This window comes from Megalops cyprinoides, chromosome 16 (genome assembly GCF_013368585.1).
Source record: "Megalops cyprinoides isolate fMegCyp1 chromosome 16, fMegCyp1.pri, whole genome shotgun sequence".
In the NCBI taxonomy this organism is placed as follows: Eukaryota; Metazoa; Chordata; class Actinopteri; order Elopiformes; family Megalopidae; genus Megalops; species Megalops cyprinoides.
Window position 1 is genome coordinate 3,092,754 of NC_050598.1, and position 24,405 is coordinate 3,117,158.

Sequence of the window (24,405 nt, forward strand, 5' to 3'; positions counted from 1 at the left end):
GTCCGAGCGAGTGGTGGCAATATGCATGGGCGGTCTGGGCATGGAGCATTGTTCTCCAGCTTGCGAGGGTAGAGTTTAAAAACCTGCGCAGGATGAAGGAGGTGGGGGGTGGGGCAGAGGCAGCTGCAGGTGGATGGGTCATGCGATGATGTCAGTATTTTGCTCTTCAGTCCTATGGCGGAACAGCGCTGTTTTCGGCACAGGAAAAGGCCCCCTCTCTGCCCACTATTGTGATGGGCTGCAGGGTGGAGGCAGTGGCTTTCAACTCACAGACTATTTCTGGAACACACACACACACATACACAAAACAGAGGGTGATAGCTGCACTGGGTTGTGTGTCTCCACTGCAGGGCTACGCCTCATTCCTTATGTCTTCCTTTGTACTGCTTGTATTCAGCTGTCACTGCCTTCATTGCCAGACTGCCTTGTGAGAGTCTGGTCTGTGCCTACTGTTAGAAGTAAACTGGACAGCGTGCATTTACATTATGAATAGCTGTACTTTAAAACACTCTCCATTTTCAATTCACTTGCTTTTTGGAAAGGAGGAGGTACACTTCTAGGAGGACCTCTACACCCAAGGCAGGTTCTCTCACACAGACAAGCCTAGCAGATCACAGCTTGCATGCTAATGAAGTGGGATCCCTTCTTGAAGTTTGACATTTGACTCTCTTTGCCTAGGCTGGACTGTAACTCTGAAAAGCCCCAGGCGGAGACTCGGAACTGATGCAGCAAGGGCACCAGTCCAGGAACATCTGTCATCCACAGCCTGGTCCTGCTGGAGACACCTCTTTGTACGCCCCCTTCAGGAACATCACAGCCATCAGTGGCCGTGCTTCCTAGGAGCCATACTCACCTGTTTCCGTGGAGAAGAGTGTTACCCAAGGTCTGATGTGCCTTTTGCAAGCAGCTGATACACTGGTAAGAAGGGCCTACGTTATAGTCTAGGGGCTGGAGGGAACTGCACTGTGAAGGACCATTGAGAACTGGGCAGTGGTGTGGATGGAACCCCCAAGCCTCCGCTGTTATCCTCTGGCTGTTCTGGCGCTCAGGGGAGCAGCATTACGATGTGAGTGTCGCAGTCTGGAAGCCAATGAGCCCTTCGCCCTGGCGTATCAACCCATAATGTCCTCTCTCCCAGACCACGGTCTCTCTGAACATTCGCCCCAGTGATCAGCCACAATAAAAACCACACACACACACTCACACTTACACACAGACACAAGCACACGCACTTCGCTGGTCACAGTGGAGACCTCTGAAAGGGCACAGGGTCGAGGCCAGCCTGAGGGAAAGCAGAAGAGGGAGGGGACTGAGTTCTGGCGCTGTAGCCCAACACCCCTTCACTGGCCATGCAGTCAGATGACCTCTTCATCCGCAAGTTCCGCCGCCAGAGCCCACGGCCGCCGCTGACGGGCGTGGCCTTTGAGCCCAAGCGGGAGGGCGGTGGGCTGCGGACGCGGGTGGTAGCCGAGTGGCCGCCCAGGAAGGATGGCGAGGAGGGCGGTGAGCGGGAGGGCGTGACACCCGGCCGGGTGGGGCTGCCCCTGCGGCCTGCTGGGCGTGGCCACGTCATGCAGCGGAGCAACAGTGATGTCACACTGGGGGACCTAGACTCGGCGGGCAAGGTGGTGGGGAAAGCCGCAGGGGCAGCGGGTGAGAAGGTCGGTATAGGCGGGGCCGGGCCCGCAGACTCCGGGCTGGTCCTGCATCGGGAGTACGGCAGCCTCTCATCCCTGGAGAGGCAGACACGGGCCCGGGCACCAGGTGGCGATGACCAGGGCGCCCTCAGCCCCTCCGCACTCCGCTTTAAGGACCCCTTCCTCCTGCTAGGCTTGCAGACCGCCGCCCTTGAGCCTGACAGCTTCTTCCGTGCCCTGCCTGCGCCAGTGGGTGACTCCCCCAAGCCCAAACCAGCCAAGCCAGAGCCACAGAGCAAGAAGTCCAAGCCCAGCCCACCACCCCCTCCGCCCCCCCCAATGACGCCAGGCCCTGGGGAGCCCCTGCCGGGTGGCTCGTGGGTGCGCAACTTTGCCCACTATGATGTGCAGAGCATCCTGTTCGACCTGACTGAGGCTGCCTCCAACCGAGACAGTATCGGCCGCAAGAAGAACATCACTTCAGGGGCGTCAGCCGCCTCACAGCTGAGGCCGCCCATGCTGGCCGCACCCCCGTCACCAGCACAGGGGGGCGGGGCCGGCTACGGTGCGGGTGGGGCCGGGGGGGCAGAGGATGCAGAGGCCCTGCGCGAGTCGCTGGCCCTGCTCGACGAGGGCGATGGCAATGACAACGACCTAATCCTCAGCTGCCCACATTTCCGCAACGAGGTGGGCGGGGAGGAGCGGGCAGGGCTGGGGCGGCCGCGGGGGCCTGGTGGGCTCCGCCTCAGCCTGCAGAGCCCCAACGACGCTGTGTCTGTGCTGGAGGAGCCTCGCGAGAGCCACATTCAGCAGCAGGGCAAGAGCAGCTATTTCATCGAGCACGCCGACTTGGGTGCACACTACTACCGCAAGTACTTCTACATGAAAGGTGAGAGTAAGGCCTTCTGGGTAACACGCTTCCTGAAGCTTACAAGAGCTGATCTAGGACTAGCTTTTCTACTTAATTTATAATGGTCAAAGTTAGAATTGTGACTAAGGAATCTGGTCCCAGATCGGCAGATGTCGACTGCAGCTGTTCTAGGACCAGCTTTGTTGTTTATCTTACAATGATTAAGATTAAAATTGTGGTTGGGCAATTCGGTCCTAGATCAGTGTTTAAAAGCAACTGCCTGGAGCGCCGTTCAAACAGGCCTGTGCAGGAGGACAGCTCTGACCCACTGCTGATATAAATAAGATCTCAGTGGTGTTAGGAAACTGTTAGGCTGACACTCACCCTGGGTTACATATGTAAAATGTTACTGTGGTATGTGGCACAGTGTGAAGGAACAGGACTAATAACCCAGTGAATGCAGGCTCAGATAGCAGGTGTAGCGCTGCTGTTGTAGCATTGAACGGCTACCTAATCATAGCTGCCTCCAGCTGTATATCCAGCTATATAAATTATATATATCTTTATAATTATACATAGCCTGATCTGTGGATAAGAGTGTCTGCTAAGCTAATAATAATAATAATAATAAAAGTTATTATTACTATTAGTAGTAGTATTTCTGATATTCATAAATGAACGAAAATGAAGAAAAAAGAGGAAGAATAATTATTATTATTACCTATGTTTTGATTTACAAGTATTATTATTCCTTTGTCTACTCCTACCGCCACTACCACTAATAATAATAATGGTAGTAGTAGTAAATGAATGAAAATGGAGACAAAGAACCATCAAGCACAGAAATGTTCAAACAGTCAGACATGACCTGCACAGCTGCACAGCACAGAATGTAATCAGAAAATGAAACACATCCAGTGTCATGTTTGTGATGAAACACAGTCTGGCATGTCTGCTGGATAGCCTCTTCCCACAGATACATGCTCTGAGCTTCGCTCTCTCGGGTCTTGGGGAGCTCTGGTCTTAACAGCCGGCTCATTTCCGATGAAAGAACCCTGAGAGGTAGCGCTAACAAGAGCTGCGCCAGCTGCAGATGTGGCTAATGAATTGATTAAATAATCCAAGTTCTCCGTTTGAACGGGTGGTCCCTTCTGGGCCAAGCGCAGTGGGCAGACTGCTACAGAGGGACAGCTGAGCACTCTCTGTGGGGCTGCTGGGGGAGGACGTCCACACAGAGCTCAGTGAGTATTGAGCGGTGAATCACTGTGTTTATGTAATGGCTCACCTGGGAGAGAGGATTCATTGAGTAGGTGTGCTGATGAGTATTGACTGCATTGGTGCCTTCTGATGTTTTGAAGCATGGTGAAGGCTCTCACACGCCCACCGAGCTCACTCCAGAGCCGTCTTGTGCTGTGATTGGTTGTTGAGCTGGGTTCTGTGATGATGCTAAGCTGTGTGTGTGTGTGTGTGTGTTCCACCCTTCAGATCACCAGAACTTCTTCGGTGTGGATGAAAGGCTGGGCCCGGTAGCCATAAGCTTCCGACGCGAGGAGAAGGAAGGGTCCAGCGGCGCCCAGTACAACTACAGGATCATATTCCGCACCACAGAGGTGACCTGCTCATGTACACACGCGCACATCACACACTCATGCACACACTGACGCAGACGCACACACACTGAGACATAAGCACATGCATAAGCATATATAGTACATACGCACAAACACTCTCATACACACACATACAAGCCAGCACAAGTACACACACTTACACACACACCATTTACACACACATGCACACACACACTGACACACAGACACGCATACACACGCACAAGTACATATACACATTCACACACATATACATGTTGATACAAACCCACACACACACTTACGCACACACACACACACACATACACACACACACACACACACACACACACATACGACACACTCTCAGTAAAAGTACAACACACATTTCCATGCATATGCTCTTGCACACGCCTGGCAAGCCGTTTCCCATTGCTCAGATCGCCATTTTTCCCACTGCAGCTGAAGACGCTGAGAGGCTCCATCCTAGAGGAGTCGGTGCCCTCAGCCGCTCGCCATGCAACGCCCCGCGGCCTGTCCCCCAAGCGCCTGCTGGAGTACATCATCCCTGAGCTCAACCTGCACTGCCTCCGACTGGCCTCCACCTCGCCCAAGGTCCGGGACACCCTGCTGAAGCTGGACGAGCAGGGGGTGAGTGAGGGTGCAGAAGGAAGGGCATTTTTCATTTATCAGTATTTTTGACTGGTGGTACCTGTAATGAAGCTAATGCTAATGTTCCCTTTGCCTCTGCTTCCAGTTGAATTTCCAGAGGAAGGTCGGGGTGATGTACTGCCGGGCCAGTCAGAGCTCCGAGGAGGACATGTACAACAACGAGAATGCCGGCCCTGCCTTTGAGGAGTTCCTGGACCTGCTGGGAGAGCGCGTGCGACTGCGAGGCTTCGAGAAGTACAGAGCACAGCTTGACACCAAGAGTCAGTATGAAAATACTAACACACATATACACTGACTCTAATATGCCTGTACGCTTACACACACATATACACTGACTCTAATATGCCTATACGCGTACACACACATATACACTGACTTTAATATGCCTATACGCTTACACACACATATACACTGACTCTCATGCCCGTAACCAGAGGTCACCGAGGTCCGGACCCCGGTAATTTTTTTAGAGCTAAAAATAAGATTTGAAGCTAAATACAACTGGATAAAAAAATCAGTGGCTGAGAACAACTTCTCTGAGGCAAGTGCATGCTTAAGTCAGTTTAGAATTGTTATTTAGTGTCCGCTATGTGTGAGAGTTATGAGAGAGGGTGCGAGCGCAGCCCCTTGCATCATCAGCACTTCCACTGACAGCAGCAATTGGAATTTACGCACGTCGGCAGCAGCAGGTGGCTTGTGTGTGAACTGGCAGCATACTTTTGGGTAAGACAAACACCCCCCCCGGGCCCTCACAAACCCTGGTTACAGCCATGCTGACTCTAATACGCCTATACGCTTACACAGACATATACACTGACTCTAATACACCTATATGCTTACACACACATATACACTGACTCTAATATCCCTATACACTAACACACACATATACACTGACTCTAATACACCTATACACTTACACACACATATACACTGACTCTAATACACCTATACACTTACACACATATATACACTGACTCTAATACACCTATACACTTACACACACATATATACTGTACACTGACTTTAACATACTTATACACCACTTTACACATGTACACTAACTCTAACATATCCAAACATTAATGCACAGCTTTACACCATGAGTCAGTATGAATGCTTATACACATACACAGACACCAACATACACTAACACTCATGAAAAGGTGGAAACCTCCATTCCTCAAAAGTAGAAGAACTTATGTGTATTTGTTCTCCCCATGCACTGAACCAGCTGAATTCACTAATTACTTCCCCTTCTGGCTGAAGAGTTGCTACAAAATCAAGGTGTTGGAAACAAATACTGATACTTCAACTTTTACTACACCTGGACCTTTCAGGCTCTGCACTTCTACACTACCACACTAACACACACACACACATACAGGCTCATGCACACACACATGCACACATGCACAGTCTCATGCACGCAGACACACACTCCTCACTCTCACACTGGTCAGCTACAGGTTTCAGATGCTGTGAAAGGTAACATCCTTAAGAGCTTATATCCAGAAGCTCATTCACATCCAGGGCACGGTGGAGCTCAGCTTTTAGCTAGGAGTACTGCCATACAGAGGGCTCTGCATTAGGCCTGCCATGCAAAGACTTGGTCCAGGAGTGTACCAGGAAGTGAAATCAAACCAGAATTTCCTGATTGGTTCTCATGGTTGATTAACAGGGCTCTGGGAAACTCTGCCACAGAATATATGGACCAGACTGGGAACTCAGTGCTTTCTATATCGCAATTCGCTGCCATTGTGAAGCTGTGAGTGTTTTGACTGGCTGACTGGCTGTGAACTCTCTTGAAGGGGTGTGGTCTAAAACAGAACATCCCATAGAGAACACATGAAAACATTCATCACTGGAGCCTCCTGCTACCAACCAGAACCCCTTAGATGAAAGAACAGAAGGGACGCAGGGGCTGAATATCTGGTCATAACAGAGCATTTGTACGTGTACCATTATGTGTGCCTAACATTCCCTGTGGCCTCCCCTGCAGCGGACTCCACCGGAACCCACTCCCTGTACACGCGTTACCAGGACTATGAGATCATGTTCCACGTGTCCACCATGTTGCCCTATACCGCCAACAACACACAACAGGTATGTGCCCCCTCACAAAACAGCAGATCAAAACTGTGACGACATGGGTTGTTTGTTTGAAATATATACATGATTTGCATTTTTCAATACACAGAACCTTCACTTGTTCTCCAAAACTGTTCATTAATTGTTTGTAGTTAATTGTTTAAATGTTTAAGGACTTTGTCAATTTTCAGCATTGTCAATAAGTGAATTCACTTTACAACCAGTTAATTGTTTCATTGTCACTTTGTCACAGTTTGTAATTGTCTGTCTAAGCCAGTCATTGGTTAATGAGCCTCACTTGCCAAATCCGGCATTTTAAATACAGGTGTGAGGCTGCAGTGCCAGGCGACTGGTTTGGCTGTGTGCTCCGGCTGGTTCCTTTTGTTTGCTGGGTCTTGAAATACATTATTGTTTTTATGTTTCCTGTTTCATTTTTTGCAAGAAGTGTCAGCCAACTTCTCCACCAAATAAAAATATAATAATGGTACTTTAATTATATAATAATAATAATACATTAATTTAAGTGTTCAGTCCTCAGTAGAAAAACTGATTTACCTAAGTGATGAATACTTACCAGTGGTGAGTTACTTACCTATCTCTGTAGCACTCTGGTGATGTGGAGTGTGCTGGTGGGAAAACTGAACCAAGAGTATATTAGACCAAACCCATGGATCTTCATGTACATCTACCCCCAAGCCAAACACCACACTGAGGAGGCATATCAGTGCAAATAAGTGACAACTGTTGTTCTCACATGAATGTTCCCAGTACTAAGTGATCCTCACTTTGTCCCTCTCTCTCTCCCTCTCTTATTTTTTCTCTCCTTTTCTCTCCTTCTTTCTCTTTCTCACCTTCCCATCCTCTCTCCCTCTTACTTTCTTTCTCTCTCTCTTTCTCTCTCCCTCCTATCCTTTCTTCCTCCCTCTGCAGCTATTGAGGAAAAGGCACATTGGTAATGACATCGTGACCATCGTCTTCCAGGAGCCGGGAGCTCTGCCCTTCACTCCCAAAGCCATTCGCTCCCATTTCCAGCATGTCTTCATTGTAGTGCAAGCTCATGAACCCTGCACAGACCACACCTCCTACAGGTAACAGACCACACCTCCTATATGTAACAAACCACACCCCCTACAGGCAACCAACCATGCCTTCCATAAGTAACTAACCACACTTTCCAAAGGTGACAAACCACACCTCCCACAGATAAAAAACCAAAACTCCCATGGGTAACAAATCACACCTCCCAAAGGTAACTAATCACACTTCCCAAAGGCAACCGACCACACGTCCCACAGGTGACAAACCACACCTCCCACGGGTGACAAACCACACCTCTCACAGGTAAAAAACCACACCTCCCACAGGTACCAAATCACATCTTCTACAGGTAAAAACCCACACTTTTCACAGGTAACAAGCCTTGTCTCACCTGGGTAATGCTGGTTCCTACAGTAACAGTGAACAGAATTATATGAGGGTGTCAATGCTCCTCTGTTCTTCCTGTTCAGTGGTTGTGCTATAAACCCTGGGAGAGGCTTTTTGAAAAGGCCCAGATGATATACCTGCAATTGTCTCCATGGAGCTGGTTTTGTGTGATAACTGTAGTTGTGTCATTTTTTAAGAGCATTTTGCTAGCAAATCTTTGTGTGCAAGTTGAATTGAATTTTGCATGGCAAAATGGAACATTTTTATATGTGAAATAACATGAGTACATGTAGTTGATTTACTTAACTTTTGCTTCATAAATAAATTGATTCATCAGGTTTTATAGAAGGAAAAATATCATCACTCTTTCAGTATTGTGTGAATGTTGACTGTGTTGGGTGAAAGGCTTGTATAATCATGGGAGGCCTTGACCACTTTGGTACATCCTGACTGGTGCAGCAGTTCTAGACACTGCCTCACCTGTCCATTCCAACCTCAGGGTGGCCGTGACACGCTCCAAGGACATCCCACTGTTTGGCCCTCTGTTCCCCAAGGGAGCACGCTTCCCACGGTCGCCGGCCTTCCGCGACTTCCTGCTGGCCAAGGCAGTGAATGCAGAGAATGCGGCGGAGAAGTCAGAGAAGTTCCGCTCCATGGCCACGCGCACACGGCAGGAGTACCTGAAGGACCTGGCAGAGAACTATGTCACCACCACACCCATCGACTCCTCCACCAAGTTCCCGCTGCTGTCGTCGCTGGGCAGCAAGCGCAAGGACAAGAGCAAGGGTGCAAAGGGGGCGGAGCTGCACAGCGCCGGCGCCCTGGTGTGGGCAGTGACGGCGGCCGGTGGACGGGATGGGACAGAGCGGCTCCCCTGCCTGCTGGGCGTCTCCGCTGAGTCGGTGGTGCTGATCGAGCGCTGCTCGCGGAGGGTGGTGTTCAACTGCTGCTGCCGTGATGTCATCGGCTGGAAGGCGGTGCTGGAGGGTGGGGCCAAAGGTGGACCCTGCCTAGACATCTTTTATGAGCGCGGGGAGGCGGTGTCTGTCAGCGTGCCAGAGAGCCAAGCAGAGGACATCCGGGAGGTGGTGCAAAGACTAGAGGTGAGCTGAAAAAACATTACAGTCAGTATGTAATCCCAGTCATCACTCACATTGGAGGGCTTAACTACTCTAAGTGGTGAAGCAGTGTGGCGAAGTGGTAAGGAGCAAGGCTAGTAAATGAAAGGTTGCAGGTTCAATTCCCTGGGGCAATGCTGTTGTATTGTCAGGTAAGGAGCTTATCCCGCAATTGCCTCAGTATGTATCCAGCTGTATGAATGGATAAAATTGTAACCTATGTGATTAGCTGTTGATAAGAGCATCAGCTAAATGTAATGGTGACAATAGCTCAAGTTGCAGGGTCAAAAATGTAAGAAGCCCTGTTATTGTAGCTCACTATGAACAGACAATGGCCAAACGTTTGTCTCAAACACACAGTACAGGTTTTGAAATTTGGATGCATGTGTAGAGAGAGTGTAACTGCTACTGCAGAATGGTTGTTATGCGCTGACACACCAGACTGGTGTTAAAATTGAGGAGTCATGGCGTCACTTCCTCAGGCTGAAGCCAATGCTATGACTCAGCATATCGCCAAGCTTTGCACAGTTACTGTTAGTGCTGCCACAGCTGGCTCTAAAGTATGGTGTGTAACTGTGCGTACTGAATCACCCACCTTTCCCACCATGTTGCCCCGCTGGTCCACTCGGCTCTGGTGACGTTCTGTCCAGATGGCTGGATGAACAGTCATGCTCTCATCACAGCTTGATCACCTCCTCGGCCTCCACCTTTCTCACATGTGCAATTTTGCCTCAGCTCTTGTGTCATGTCTCTTAGCGGACTGCCCTCATCCAGAGTGACTCCCATGGCTCACAGGTCATGCATTTTATACATCGGGGCTATTGCCAAAGCACTTTGCTTTAAACGCCTTGCTCAAGGGTGCATCAGCACTGCCCTGCCAGGGAGTCAAACTGGCAAACCCAGTCACAAGCCCTGCTCCTGACCTACCATAGAGCACTGCCACTTGCATCTCATTGGCTTTGTGTCTCTCCTTCTTGCTGCTTTGTGTGCTGGTGGTACATGAAACATCTCACCAGAAAAAACTGTTTGTTGAGCAGCCTTTTTTAGCTGCTTGTAGCACATATGCTAAGATAAACTTGTGAAGACTGACATTGAAAGGAGTCTGGCAAAATAAATAAAACCCTGAGGGATTATGTGAGTGATGGGAATGGTTTGTAGTTTATAGTGTTAATTATTGATCAGAGGTTAACCATAAGAGTTGATTTATGTGTTTGCATTTTGGCATCCCCCTAAACTTTCGCCACATACACTGTAAAGCAGCGCCAAGTGCTAACCATCAGGAGATATGCTCAAACCACAGGTCACTTACAGGATTTGCTGGAAATTGAATGGCAGTTTACAGGTCCTAGGAAGAACAATGCTGTTACTGGGGCTAGCCCAGGGCTAAAATTGTACCGTGTGGTGTGTTTTGCTTAATTGGCCTGTTTTATCTTGTGTCTTCCCCTCTGTTTCTGCTCTCCCTTCAGAAGTAGTCTTGTTTAAATATGGTAAAAGTAAATGTTTTCTAAAAGTAGTACAAATGTTTTGTGAATGTTGCATCGGCAGCTGGTGACACGGGGGTGCGAGGCCCGGGAGGTGACCCCCCTGCGGGATGCCGTGGGCCAGCCAGGGTTCCTGCTGAGCGAGGAGGGGTTTGTGACAGAGCTGCAGCGCTTTGGCTATGCGGAGAGTGGGGGTCTGCAGCTGGGGGCGCGGGTGGTGCGCCTCTGCGGTCGGCCACTGGTGTCCCTGGCACCCCACGAGAGGGTGGGCCTGCTCCGCTCCGCCCCCAAGATCCACCTGACCGTCATCCCGCCAGACGAGAACGGGAAGCCCCGCCGGTGAGCCCAGGGGATGGGGAGGAAGGGACACGCCATATGGGAACCATCTCAAAACATGACAGCCATCTCAAGACATGAGTCCTATCTCAAAACATGGAGGCCTATCTCTAAACATTAGGCTATCTCAAACCGTGGGACACATCTGTAAACATGAGAGTTATCCAAAAACAGGAGACACATCTCAAAACATGAGAAGCCAGAGTCTGGCTCTTCTGTAATGTTTTCACTGGGAGCATTTATAATCTCCTGTTAATTATTGACCAAAGATTATCTATAACAGTATATTTGTGTGTTTTGTATATCTGTGTGCATTTTAGCTTCCCCCGAACATTAGCCACATAGACAGTAAAGCAGCACCAAGTACTAGCCATCAGGAGAAAAGCTCAAACCACATGGTCATTTACAGGATTTTCATATGTATATATATTGTATTGAAGACCATAGTGGCTATTTCAGTAGAGTGGCAACAGAGGGGGTTTTGTCTGTGGGGATACCAGGACTGTGGTGATGCAGGGTCTTGTGATTGCGTCATAGTGTCCCTGAGGGTTTCTCTCTCTGTTTGTCGCGCCTGGCTACAGGAGTTTCTCTGAACTGTACCTGAAGGCCATCCAGGATGCAGAGCGCAAGTCAGGGGAGGGGCAGTCCGGAGAGGCCTGGGTGCTGGATGAGAGAGAGGAGGAGGAGGAGGAGGAGGAGGAGGAGGAGCAGCAGCAGCAAGAGGAGGGGAAAGAGGAAAGGGAGCAGGGGGAGGGTGAGGAGGCAGAACTGATGGGAGTTGGTGAGGGCAGCGCCGGGGAGTGTGACTCCTCAAAGACAGCCCCAGGACAGGGCCAGGAGAGCTCTCTCCTCTCCCTGCCCAGCCTACCCCTGCTGAGGGCCACCTCCCTGCAGGACGACCCACCCTCCCAGCCTGCCGAAATCACAGCCACCGCCCTGACACGAAGCTGCTCTCTGGAGAAGCCCCTGCCCCATCAGGACTCCCAGGATGAGTATGTCACCTCTACACACCTGTGTCATTTTCATCCTCAAATGTCCCTCTCTGAGCCATGCTTCATCACCAGTATTTACGCCCAACAACACCCCATCACACACCCAAATAAGACTGTCCTTTAAAAGTGACTGACTGAGGTTAATGTGTAGATTGATTTTTTGTGGTAAGATCCATCTTACAGCATAATTCCTTCCCACCTAAATCCAAGTGCTAAGTATAGAAGTAGCTCAGCCCTTCCTGAATAACCCTTCTATAGATGAGATATAGACATCAGTGCATCGCCATGGCACTACTGTACTGTTCTATCTGAGGATCATTTCAACAATATCTCTATATCATGTCTGGGTGAATATACTCTTGTGGGACACTTCTGTCCTGGATTTAGATGTGTGTTACCCTACTGTGCATGTGATTATAGTACAGGTCTATAGCACAGACACTCATAGTACTGAATACCTCCTGTTAGCCCATGGTGACAATCCTTTTATTCATAGATGGTGTCCCAGAAACTTTAAACTTTGTTTAAACTTGTTTTCAGTGCTGAAAAATAAAATGAAGAATAGCAGCAGGGGAAAAAAAAGCTGGAAGGAAAATCGTCTTTGTTCAGTTACAATGTTACACGCATGTAGCAAGCTAGCTACCTTACACAATAAAGTTGACAGATGGCAGATGAGATGAGTAGGTTTACCTCCCATTCAAAAGAATTGAGCAAATATATTCAGACTACAATGTCTCAATTTAATGTTACTTGGGGTCAGATTTGTGCTCATTCCCCATATCTTCATTACATTCAAATGCCAATCTGCATAACCTTGAATAAACCACTTTAGGGGGCTTTCATTAACCCCCAAACCAGGACCTGTTAAGTACAAGGGCCTCTTAGTATGAGGGGTTCCAAAGCTGTTGCAGACCCTGGTTCTGCTGCGACTTTGTTTGTGACTCCTTGAATCCTCTGAAAGGGCCCAAAAGAGGAACTGAGACGTTTTGCGGCCATGTCTCTCTCCAACAGGCACCCCTATGACAATGTAAAAGAGCCGGCTGACACCCACATCTACGAGAACATGAGGGCCCTGCGAGGGGCCACACCTGACCTCATCCTGGCGGTCAAACCCAAAGCACCCCCTGCCGAGGAGGTGCTCCAGAAACAGGCAAGACTGCAGTCTGCAATTAACTCTCTCTCTCTGGCCCTGTTCACACCTGGTATTAACATGCGTCTTGGGTGATCCGATCCCAAGTGGACAGCTCTAAATACGTCTGTTCACACCTAGCATTAAAATGCGTCCCCACAAGTGTCTGGAGTGACCACTTGTGATCGGATCTCACTTCCCCGCTCTATAGGCAAATAAACACGTACATCATTTCCGTTTGCAAATGTAAGTCTAGCTAGGTTCATCACCCTTAACTCAGCTGCAGCTGATCTTTTGTTAAATTCTGTTTATTGTTGGAAAAACCAGAAACGCTAGTTTCATTTTGAACTTCACCGTATTTGTCTGGCACCTTGCCAGTATGGTTGAATTAAATAGGCTAAGCAAGATATCATGTTTGCAATGTTTCTTGTGTTATTCACTGCAATGAAAATGTTTCATAATGTAGTTTAATGTCAAAGGGTGTTTGCTGGTTTGCTAGTGTTGTGAACACATCTATGAATTACTTTTCTAAAACCGAAGCACGCTTGTTATGGAAGAAGGGACATTCTAAAACGCTCAACGTGAACCAAAATCCTATGAGTATGGATTCCTTTTTGACAGGAGGAAGTGCTTCTGACAAGAGATGTCCAAGAGAAATTTGGTGACCATTGATCGCAGTTTTGGAACATTAAGCCATGTTAAGTGTTTTAGAATGTCCCCTTGATATTCATGATATCGTAAATCTTGACTCCCACAATAGTCTAACATTTATTTGAAGAACTACAACACTTCACGTAGGCTATTATTCATAATACAATTTTTCCACGTAATTGGCTTGGAAGCCTTTGATGTAGCGTGCGAACCCTAGTTGTTGTCTTTGTTGCCTGTTACCGCACTTAAAAACCCCTTTGCACGTAACTTATTTTTCATGCTATGTAGCGCACATGGTTTGCTATGTTTTCATTAGCGTTATTTAGCTTCTCATAGTTTTCAGTTAGCATTTGCTATATTTTTTAACGTTAAATCGCTGTTACCTCAATGCTAAAATTAGCTAGAATTTTCCCAGTCTTTCCCAGTTAGTGTTCTAATCGTACTGGTTTTAGCTTACGCACTAAACAGCTAATCACACCGGTGTGAACGCCATTGGTGCGTACTTCCGCTTAAGCAGAGGACGTCAGTTGAGTAGGCGGTCCTTCAGTGTGGCCCAGGACGCATTTGCGTTCACACTGCTAAAAGAATATGGCCATATGCGGCCCAGACCACCCCCGAATGTGGTCTGAGCGATCGGATCTCAATGCACCCTAAATGCGTTTATGGTGCGTTCACACCTGTACTTAGCACTGTCCACTTGTGATCGGATCACCAAAGATGCATGTTAATACCAGGTGTGAACAGGGCCTCTGTCTCTCTCTTTCTCATTCTTTCATTCTCTCAATTCAGTTTCAGTTGGCTTCATTGGTATGACATGTGTACACTTATGGTAACAAAGGACTTCACAGAGCCCTGCTTCCCCTAGGTTAAACTCCCCATTCATCTGGATGAAAGCAGAATTTAACAGAACCACACCTACCATTGGCAGAACTTCAGTGATTAGCATAAACATCTTCATTACCACTGAAGTTAAATTCACTTGACAAAAGGGAGTACTTTGCTTTTGACACTGTAAACTCAAAAGCATTCTTGTACTTCATACCATAAAAGTCTTCAGTTTCAAATACCTTTAATAATTAAAAAAGCTCTTGGTGTAGTAAAAGGTTTCATTTCCAAATACTTTTAATCGTTTTCAAAAGAAACCTGTTGGCAAAGTGAAAGGTTTTTAAAAAACATTTTTTATGCATTGTCTTGTGTTGATGCTGTAATTCTGGTTTTAAAGACCTTACTACAAATGGTCCCTGGGGTATGTCAGTTGCTACATAATTTGGAATTTACATAACCCTGATTTTATACTGAGCCAACAACAATGTCCCCTGTAAACCTTATGTTACTGGATGGTGCCTTTATACTGTGTCATTTGTTACACAGTAACACTTCCATTTCTGCTACACATCTCAAACTTTTTATAATTCTATGTCTGTAGATTTGAAGGTCTATATATATTTCATATTTTAAAGTCAAATTTACGTATATAGGGTGATATGTTACCTGGTGACTTCCTGTTCTGGATGTGTCATTGCTATAATTCTGGCTTTGGAGACCTGGCTCATGAGTGTGCCCTTGATGTTTCTCTCTCAGTCTGTGGGGTTGGAGCTGAGGGAGGAGCAGCCCTTGGCCAGTGACTCCTCGTTGTCCTCCGCCCCTCCCACCTGCTCAGACACTGGCGACCGCAGCTCTCGGGCCTTGAGTCTGCACAACTCCATCACCAAAAGTATGTATCCCTACACCATGTCTTACTTTCTCTTTAACACGTCTTTAAGAAGCATGCAATCTGCATGCACACATGCTCTGCAAATCCAGGCACAAAGAAACTGTGAAAAAACAAATGAGTTTTTATCTCTTAATCTCTTCTGTCACTCAAAGAAGGAATATTTACAGAGACAGAAGAGACAGAAGTTCACGTAAGAAAGAAAGAGCTTATTTTTATTCCACAGGACCTTGAAAATGAAGACTCACTGTCTATGTTGACTGCAGCTAAAGTGGCCCAATTCCAGTTCTTTTCCTATCCAGTTTTTAGATGAAGTTTTAGATGAATCCCTACCCATGATTTTAGAACCGTGTAAACAGCCAAAAACATATGAGGTTTCAGTTGAATGATTTCAGTTCTGATTTGGGCCACATGAAATTGTTGAAATAAATCTGATATCTGGCCATGCAACCTGCATGCAACCTGAGTGTGGATACTCAAATTGGAATAGAACGTATTTAACATGGCCCGAATGCTTTGCTCAGCATGTGACAGGTTACCTTCACCATTATAACATAACTAAACAGATGTCTTTTGTTGTTTATATGAGCATGCTGCATATTTCAAGACTGAGGTCAGTTCACACTAATATCAGATATGGGTCACTTTCTAAAACAAATATGAACAGTCAGACAAAAAAACCATATCTGAGCAACAACTTGGAATTGAGCAATAATTCCTGAATTTAACAATTGTTAGCAAGTTAGGAAGAATAAATTCTCGATACATTTGGGCAGTCTGTCAAGGGTGCTAGGTCATTTTATCTGCTACTAACTTACAACAGCGTAACTTTATGAATAGGATTGATTATAATTCATAGCCATTTGTGCTACTATTATCATTTGCTACCATTTACAAAGCTTTTCACCACTAAATATATCAGAACATTAACTCCATTTAAAAAAAATAGATCTTTTGCATTGTCCTGTACTGACTGTGAGTTGCGGTCAGAACAGCTGAATTGCTAGCCACATTCTGTCACAGGTTGAAGACCTACCTGTACCTCATTTCCCATACCCTAGTGTGAACTTGTTCCACTTTATTTATAAATTGTGGTTTTGTTGTTTGTAGTTTTTCATAGTTTCATGATATTGTGGTTCATTTACATGCTGAAACATGTACATGTCTGTGATTTGTACATTTCATGGTTTTTTAAATGCACTTTGAATTTGCATATTAGAAGTCAATCTGGGGATGAGCACCTGCTAAAGGACAAAATGTAAATGTATGGCTGTGTGCTTACAACCCTGTTCTGTGGTGCATTACAACGAAAAGAACAAGTCGCATTTATAGTGTATGTTAATATATTATTTTTAATTATTGAAGTCGTCAGAGTAATAATTACAAAAGTTAATGCAAATCAAAAAGTGATAAAAATAGCTACAGGGAAGTTGATATTGTCAGGGCCCTTCTGCTAATGTGTCCTCTTGTGGGGACTGAAACACAGTCATTTGACTCTCAGTGGTTCTGAAGCCAGTCATTTATACACATACAGAGCCTTCCATTGTCAGTGTGTCCAGGTCCACTGTAGCCCCCACTCCCTTTCTCCCACAAAAACCAGCGCATTATGCCTCCTAAACCCACTCCTCATTCCCCTCCCCCCCTCCTCATCCACACCCCATCCCCCAATACCTCCCTCCACCCCCAACCCCCACCAACTCCAGACTGAGAGAGAGACAGATGGGGGGTGGGCTTTGCACTGTCCCAAAACAAGGAGCTCATTTCGCCATCTGCTCTCTCTTTCTTTCTCTCTCTCTCTCACCCCCACCCCCTCTGTCCCCTGTGCTCTGAGTCAGCCTCTGTTACTGTATGGGGCGTGGGGTGTGTGTGTGTGGGGGGGGAGTGCTTTGAGGGGCCAGTCGTTTACCGGAACAGACAGTGCATGCTTTGGTCTTTGTGGTGGACAGAGCCCAGTCCGTCTGTCTGAAACATTCCCCTTCACTGACTCCAACAGCCTACTGCTCCTTCAGCCCTATTGGTTTCGGCAGGTTTTCATTTATTGTGTAATTATCATTTCCACATAATTTCAGTGCTTTAGAAATCCCATAATTGAATTTTGAAACATGATGAATGTACACACATGTTCAGTGGATTGAAAATAATCTTAAAATACTTTTCATCTAACATCTTCGATCTTCGAAGTTCAGGAACAGCCTTTGCAGGTGTAGCTGTTGAAACTGATAAGAAAGAGAAGATATTGTAGAAAAAGATTAAAAATGCATTAATGCTGGACTGAAGTGGGATTGAGATGATGATAATTGGCTTGTCTGTACAGCGTTCTCAGTTCCTGAATTCTTGTCAGGATGAAAAGTTTTACAGTCACATTCATGTGCTGTTTCACGGTTTGGAGTTTTTTATTGAATGAATTTGAATGAAGGAATAGCAGCAGGTTGCAGTACAGTACATTAGAATACATCAGAGAAGTACACAAATGCCCTTATCAGCACAAGTGCACAGGCTCAGACCCTTGCCATTCTGCAGGGGCTGTTTATAATAGGAGGAAATTGCGTCTGCTCTGACATTTATGAACAAATATTTTTCCCAAAGAAGCAGGCACTGGCTGTGGCTTGAGCCAAAACATCCTTTGGAAACTGAAGCACCCTTTTGACATCCTGGAATGTCTCCTGTCTCTAGAGAGTAGTGCCCTCTGCTGGTTGTATTGTGTTACTGTCCCAATTAACAGACCGGGATGTTGTAATTTTTCCTGTCAAACGCTAAAGTTTGGCAGATCTTTGTGATAAAATCGACAAAGGAAATATATAAAAATAACTAAAATGAACTGAGAAGAAATGCCGCAAATCAGTAAATGATTTTTTACTCTGCACCCCCATTTTGCAATGTGTTTTCAGTATACACAATGTTTTGCATTATGTTTAAAATCTTTGCATCATTTGCAATATTCTGTCTTAAAACTGCTGTATTTTAAAAATAACATAAAATAAAATAGCATAAAATGAAATTCACAAACACTGCCTTCTTTGACATCTGACCACTCCCTGTGTGATGTCACTGCCTGGCATGCGCTGATGCGTTTCCGGGTCACGCAGTAGCTGTTCCGTGGCTCTGTCAGGCCCGCCAATCAGCAGATGAGTTGGTAGTGACTAAATCCCCCTTCCCCTCTCGTTTCTCCCTCAGTCCTATCAGAGACCACTGATTCCTCTGAGGAGGAGTGGCAGTCCATCGCAGACCTGGCAACCGCTTGCCGTAGTATCCTGGAGGCACTTTCCCGTGAAGGTGAGTCCTACGAGAAGGTCCTCCAGGGGGCTGTCACAGCCCATGGGATTTCGCTGTCCTTGGGAATGGGCAGTTCCAGTCCTATAGGGTAGCAAGATCATTTGTCCGTTTCATTTTGGAAAGGCTCTTCATGGTTTCATTAAATTAACATTTTGAATAGGAAGTCGTGTGACCTGGTACAGCAGGCTTCAGTCAGTGGCTAAAGATGATTCAGACCCATAGGAGTGTTACTGCCTGTTCCAGCTGTAGACACAGACTGGGTAGAAACTCTCATTCACGTGACACATGCTGACCCCTAACAAATTAGTTTCTTTTTTGGATGACCTACATGGGTATCTTATTGTAAGCCAAAGGTTGCCAGTTGGTTCAGGTCCACATTGTGTCATTGCTGTTGTACCCTTGGCCAAGGCACTTAAATTGCTTCAGTAAATATCCAGTTGCATTAATGCATCAGCATCCTCAGCTTTTATTTTGTATTATTTCCATAATAGGGATCATTAGGCTGTGTTTCGTGATGACTTGTGTTGGTGGGCAGATTGGTTGCAGGCATCCAGGCAGGTCAGCCAGCCTGTAACAGTAACATTTTTAAGTGTAATTTAAGTAATGTCATGTAAACCAAATGTTATGTAATGTTATATTTCAGATCAGAAAGCAGGAGAAGGAACACAGGCTGCTGCAGACAGCACGGCCATTTCTGGTCAGACAGACACCAACCCGAGGGACATCAAAGAGAGGTGAGCTTCTGACCATGGTTCTGCTGAGCAGAACAGACCAATCAGAGCACTCACTGACACTGCACTCAGCGAAATAGATCAATCTGAGCACTCACCAGCACACCTAAAGAGAGGGGAGCTTCTGATCACAACACAACACTTAGGAGAAGAGACCAATCAGAGCACTCCGCAGAATATTTATTACCAATATCAATGAATGTGTAAACATGGAAACATACTGTGCACACACACATACACACGCACAAAGATACGGAGAGGTACACTTTCTCTTACTGGACCTGTTTTGCTGTCTATCTGGTTGCTTTAGTGACTCTCCTGGGCATTTGGAGGAGAAGGTTTCCCAGCTGGAAACCATGCTGAAAAGGCTCCAGGACGACCTACAAAAGGTATCACTCCTTCTGCAGAACCACCCACAGCCCTGCCCCCACCTACAGCCACGCCTACAGCCACACCCACGGCCACACTCCAACATCCTGCCCACATAGTGACCCCACCCTCCCCCTCCACCACCCAATCCCATCCCAGCCCCCCTAACCCTGCACCTCACCACAAATCCTGCCACTCAGTCAGAGAGGCAGATAGGCAGAGAGAGACAGGCAGGGTGGGTAGGCTTGACACAGCAAAAAGCCCGGCCCCTTCCAGTGGTGTTAGACTGGGCAGAGCAGGCAAGCAACCATGGCTGCTCTCTCAACAGTAACTGACCAGTCGTAACACAGGAAGTTCCCACCTGAGATTTTACACCCCCCCCCCCCCCACACACACACACACACACACACACACACACATACACACATACACACACACACGCACCTGTATGGCAACCTTCAGATGCAAAGAAAGCGAAATAAGGAACTTTTATGTCAGTGTGAAAACATGTTGGACCCCCATCTCCCTCTCTGGTAATAAAAATATAAGCAAAAACAGAAAATTCAGTGAACTCTGTGAACATGTAGCTCTGAGACCACACCTCCAGGTTTATCAGAGCTGAATGTGTTGATGCTGTTAATGGAGGCACAGCAGGGACCCAATCTAAATGTGTGTCTAAGTCAGAAGTGGGTTCTATTACATTTATATTCAGTCAGTTCAGGGAATGGACTCAATTTCAGTTGCCAAATTTAATTATGATTCATCTCCTGAAAGGACTGATGGAGCTCACCATAGCTCTGCTCTGAGTTGTGCTTGAGTTGAGGTGTTACTCTTCATAGGAACATCCCATATAAGAGGAAATGCAATGGCACACAAAGACTACAGATCAATTCCCATTCACCTACCGTCTTGTCCAGTCCACCACTGTACAGTAAGACGTGGCTTGACCAAAGGCACCCCCCCCCGCGCCACTCTCCTTCCAGTCTGACTCACTGCCAATGAAATCCAAGATGAAGTTCCCACCCCCTTTCCCCCCCAACAACAGTATAACACGTCACCAATGTAGCGTTTTCTTACCCAGCTTTAACACAGCAATCATGTGACCACTGCTGGGGTGGGATTCGATCATTAAAATGCTACTGTACATGTAACCACCACAGTGACTGCCCCAGAAAGGAGGAATGCTCACCGTGACCTCAGTCTGCACGTATCACGGTCCTAACCTGGGCAGTGCCTCTGCCATCTCATGGCGATGCACAAACTCTTCGATGTGTGCCTCGGAGCCGTGCCAAAACACCCTGCCCCAATCCCCAGAAATGGGGAAAAGACACAAGCAATTGAGCGCTGATCTGTTGATCACCGACCCCGCCACAAGCCTTAGTCACTCCTCTTCTTTGCACGCGGCTATTGTAGCATCCTTCACCCTTCATTAATACAGTATTATCATCAATCTCAGACACGACGGCCAGAAATCCATCAGCTACTGTTGCCTGTACTGTCTGTGCCCTGCGTGCACAGGGAGAATGAGCAAGGTTGGCTGGGTAGAGTAGTTCAGCAAAGACAGGTCAACACCTGAGCCTGATTCAATAAACATTCGGACCTCAGCCTTGTTCCAAATCCTTTAATAAAGGGACCATGGACATACCCAGCCTATAGGAGGAGGAACACTACAGTTCTGAGTGTCAAACTTTGCTCCTTTTGATGTATTGTAGGTGTAAATGGCTGTGTGCTTTGTTCTGGAGCTCTGAATTCTCTCAGGGCTTAACTGTAGTTTTGTGTGAGGTTAGGCTGTGTTTTGTAAGAGCTTGTGCATCTAGGATCTGATGTGAGAGACTGAGAGTGAGCATAGGTAACCAGGCGCCACATGTCAGCCACAGATTTTCTATATTGGGGCAAGATAATCAGCTCCATTTCAGCTTTAGCATTGGTCTCTGTCAGTGTTAAAGCTGCAGTGTTCTGATTTGCTGGTTTGTCATGAGCATTATTGTAGGAGGCCTCCACAGTCAGCATAGGAACGTGGACAGAATTGGAACCCCACTGGCTGAGGACAGAGGAAGTGCTGGAGCTGAATATCTGGTCATAGTAGAACATCTGTGTTTGTACTGAAACTAAGATCACAGCAGGTACTGTCTCTGAATGCAATGGAAATCTGCTCAGGAAAACATGGGCACATGCAGTAGATTGATGATAATACCAAACTAAGGTCATCTTAACCAGTGTTGTCCATCTCCCAGCAAAAACCCCCACATAACCCCCCTGCCCTCAAACTAATAATCATGGAAACATGGAGTTCATTCATATCCCTAACCACACCTCCTCCTCCACTCACCATGGCAACCCTGAATTCATTAACAGTGGCATTACCACCAAACACTGTATCAGGATTCTAGTGTGTTATCACTGAATACCATAGAAGGACCCTAATATAATCACTGAACACTGCATCAGGATTCTGGTGCATCATCACTGAACACCATATCAGGACCCTAGTGTAATCAGTGAACACTAGTAGGCAGGGCTCTGGGCAGCAGTGTGGCATAGTAATAAGCAGCAGGGCTCATAACCGAAAAGTTGCCAGTTCAATTCCATGCTGGGCCACTGCTTTTGAGGGCAAGGTACAGGTTCTTTTTGTAAGAGCAGGAAATCTGCACATATTCAGCTTGGATGGTGGTGTACAGGATTCGAGCTGTCCATGTAGGAGTGAGAGCAGCATCTATCTGACACCTCATTTCCATAGACCCTCAGAACTCCGTCAGATCCACAGTCATAACCACACTTAGCAGCCTAAGACAACCTGTCTAAGCCCTCATGGAACATACCGGAGCACAAGACAGCTGATGACATTGTCAAGAGTAAACTACTGTACTAAGATCAGACAGTGTGAGCATGTAGACTTTGTGAGGTCCTGATACAATGGCCCTGTCACCCTTACCTTTGATACCATGATCTGTCATCCTGTGGCTGTTTAACACCCATCTGCGTCACTGCAGCACCGAGAACTTTGCCATGGAGTCAGACGAAATGCTCCAGCTGTGGTTTATCTGGGGGCCCAAAGCCTCTCAGTTTGATATTGTTAGCAAGTTCATTGTGCTATGGTGCACTCTGTCAGACTGCTAACACTAGATGTGCAGCACCTCCTTAAGGAGGTCGATACCATGGCAAACTTTTCATAGTGTTTCTTTCCCTCATCATCTCCTTTGCATTCTACCTTCACCTTGATAGAACGGAGACAGCAGGAGATTGTATGCGCTTTTGTATGTATGTGTGTGTGTGTGTGTGTATGAATGATGCATGTGTTTTCGTGTTACTGTGTGTGTGTGTGACTGTGTGTGTGTGTGTGTGTGTGTGTGTGTGTGTGACTGTGTGTGTGTGTATGTGTGTGTGTGTGTATGTGATTGTGTTAGCATGTGTGATAGTGTGCATTAGTCCTTAGCGCGGCTCCTCCTGCAGTCTCTCCCTCTCCCTCTCTCACGGGCGCCTCTTGTTGTGTGCCGGTGCCAGGAGAAGGAGGACAAGGCGGTGCTGCAGGCGGAGGTTCAGAGCCTCAGGCAGAACAACCAGCGGCTGCAGGAGGAGTCCCAGAGCACCGTGGCCCGCCTCATCAAGGTCACCGAGCTGCTCTGCAATGTCAACAAGCCCTGCTAGCCGGCAGGCACCACCCCCCCACCCCAGCCCCCTCCCGAAACACAGGCAGACACGTTGCACCACCCCCCCCCCCCCCCCCCCCAAAGCCCCTGTTCCCATGATCGGCCCTCTGACTCAGGCTCACAGACGCCACCCTTTTCTGCAGCCCCTGCAGCCAGTCATCCTCATGAACACACACACACACACACACAAAACATGTCCTCGACGCACTCTAAAGAAACCCAGAAAAACTCCAAACAGGGGAAATATTGACCCCTCAATAAAAACCATTCACACTGTGGGGTTTTGTAATGAACTGCTTGCGATGGGAAAACATGGACATATGAACACATGAACATACACACAACTCCAATATGCACATATACATATGCACACATACATGCACACACATACACACATACGCACACACAGACACACACACATTCACTTGTATGAGGTTCACATCAGAAGGCCACCCCTGGCAGAGCAGGCCCGATTAGAAAGCAGCCTAAAACACAACCCTTCTCCCCCTCTCCCCCCTCCAGCCCCGGCCCCCGCTCGTGCGATGTGGATCATGGGAAGGATATGCCAGCGCCCCCCCTCTATGACGCAGTGGGGTGGAGTCAGCCCTCCCACAGGTGTGCCCGCATTGCCATCCATCTCCCCACCCCCGGGGCGGGACTCACTTTCCACACTGTGTGTGTGTGTGTGTGTGTGTGTGTGTGT

General features: G+C 47.2%; 1 protein-coding gene across 1 annotated transcript in view; it reads left to right on the forward strand.

Moving 5' to 3' along the window:
• Positions 1–24,405, forward strand: part of LOC118791140 (signal-induced proliferation-associated 1-like protein 3) — a 55,053-nt gene extending 30,648 nt beyond the window's left edge. The window contains exons 3-18 of the mRNA XM_036548415.1: positions 679–2,526; positions 3,973–4,097; positions 4,539–4,727; positions 4,834–5,008; positions 6,751–6,854; positions 7,770–7,927; positions 8,764–9,367; positions 10,928–11,202; positions 11,781–12,191; positions 13,203–13,341; positions 15,553–15,685; positions 18,857–18,955; positions 19,599–19,689; positions 19,997–20,075; positions 23,557–23,661; positions 24,225–24,405. Coding sequence (XP_036404308.1) covers positions 1,350–2,526; positions 3,973–4,097; positions 4,539–4,727; positions 4,834–5,008; positions 6,751–6,854; positions 7,770–7,927; positions 8,764–9,367; positions 10,928–11,202; positions 11,781–12,191; positions 13,203–13,341; positions 15,553–15,685; positions 18,857–18,955; positions 19,599–19,689; positions 19,997–20,075; positions 23,557–23,661; positions 24,225–24,287 — 3,927 coding nt within the window. The 5' untranslated portion in view covers positions 679–1,349 and the 3' untranslated portion in view covers positions 24,288–24,405. The remainder of the gene's footprint in view (positions 1–678; positions 2,527–3,972; positions 4,098–4,538; positions 4,728–4,833; positions 5,009–6,750; positions 6,855–7,769; positions 7,928–8,763; positions 9,368–10,927; positions 11,203–11,780; positions 12,192–13,202; positions 13,342–15,552; positions 15,686–18,856; positions 18,956–19,598; positions 19,690–19,996; positions 20,076–23,556; positions 23,662–24,224) is intronic.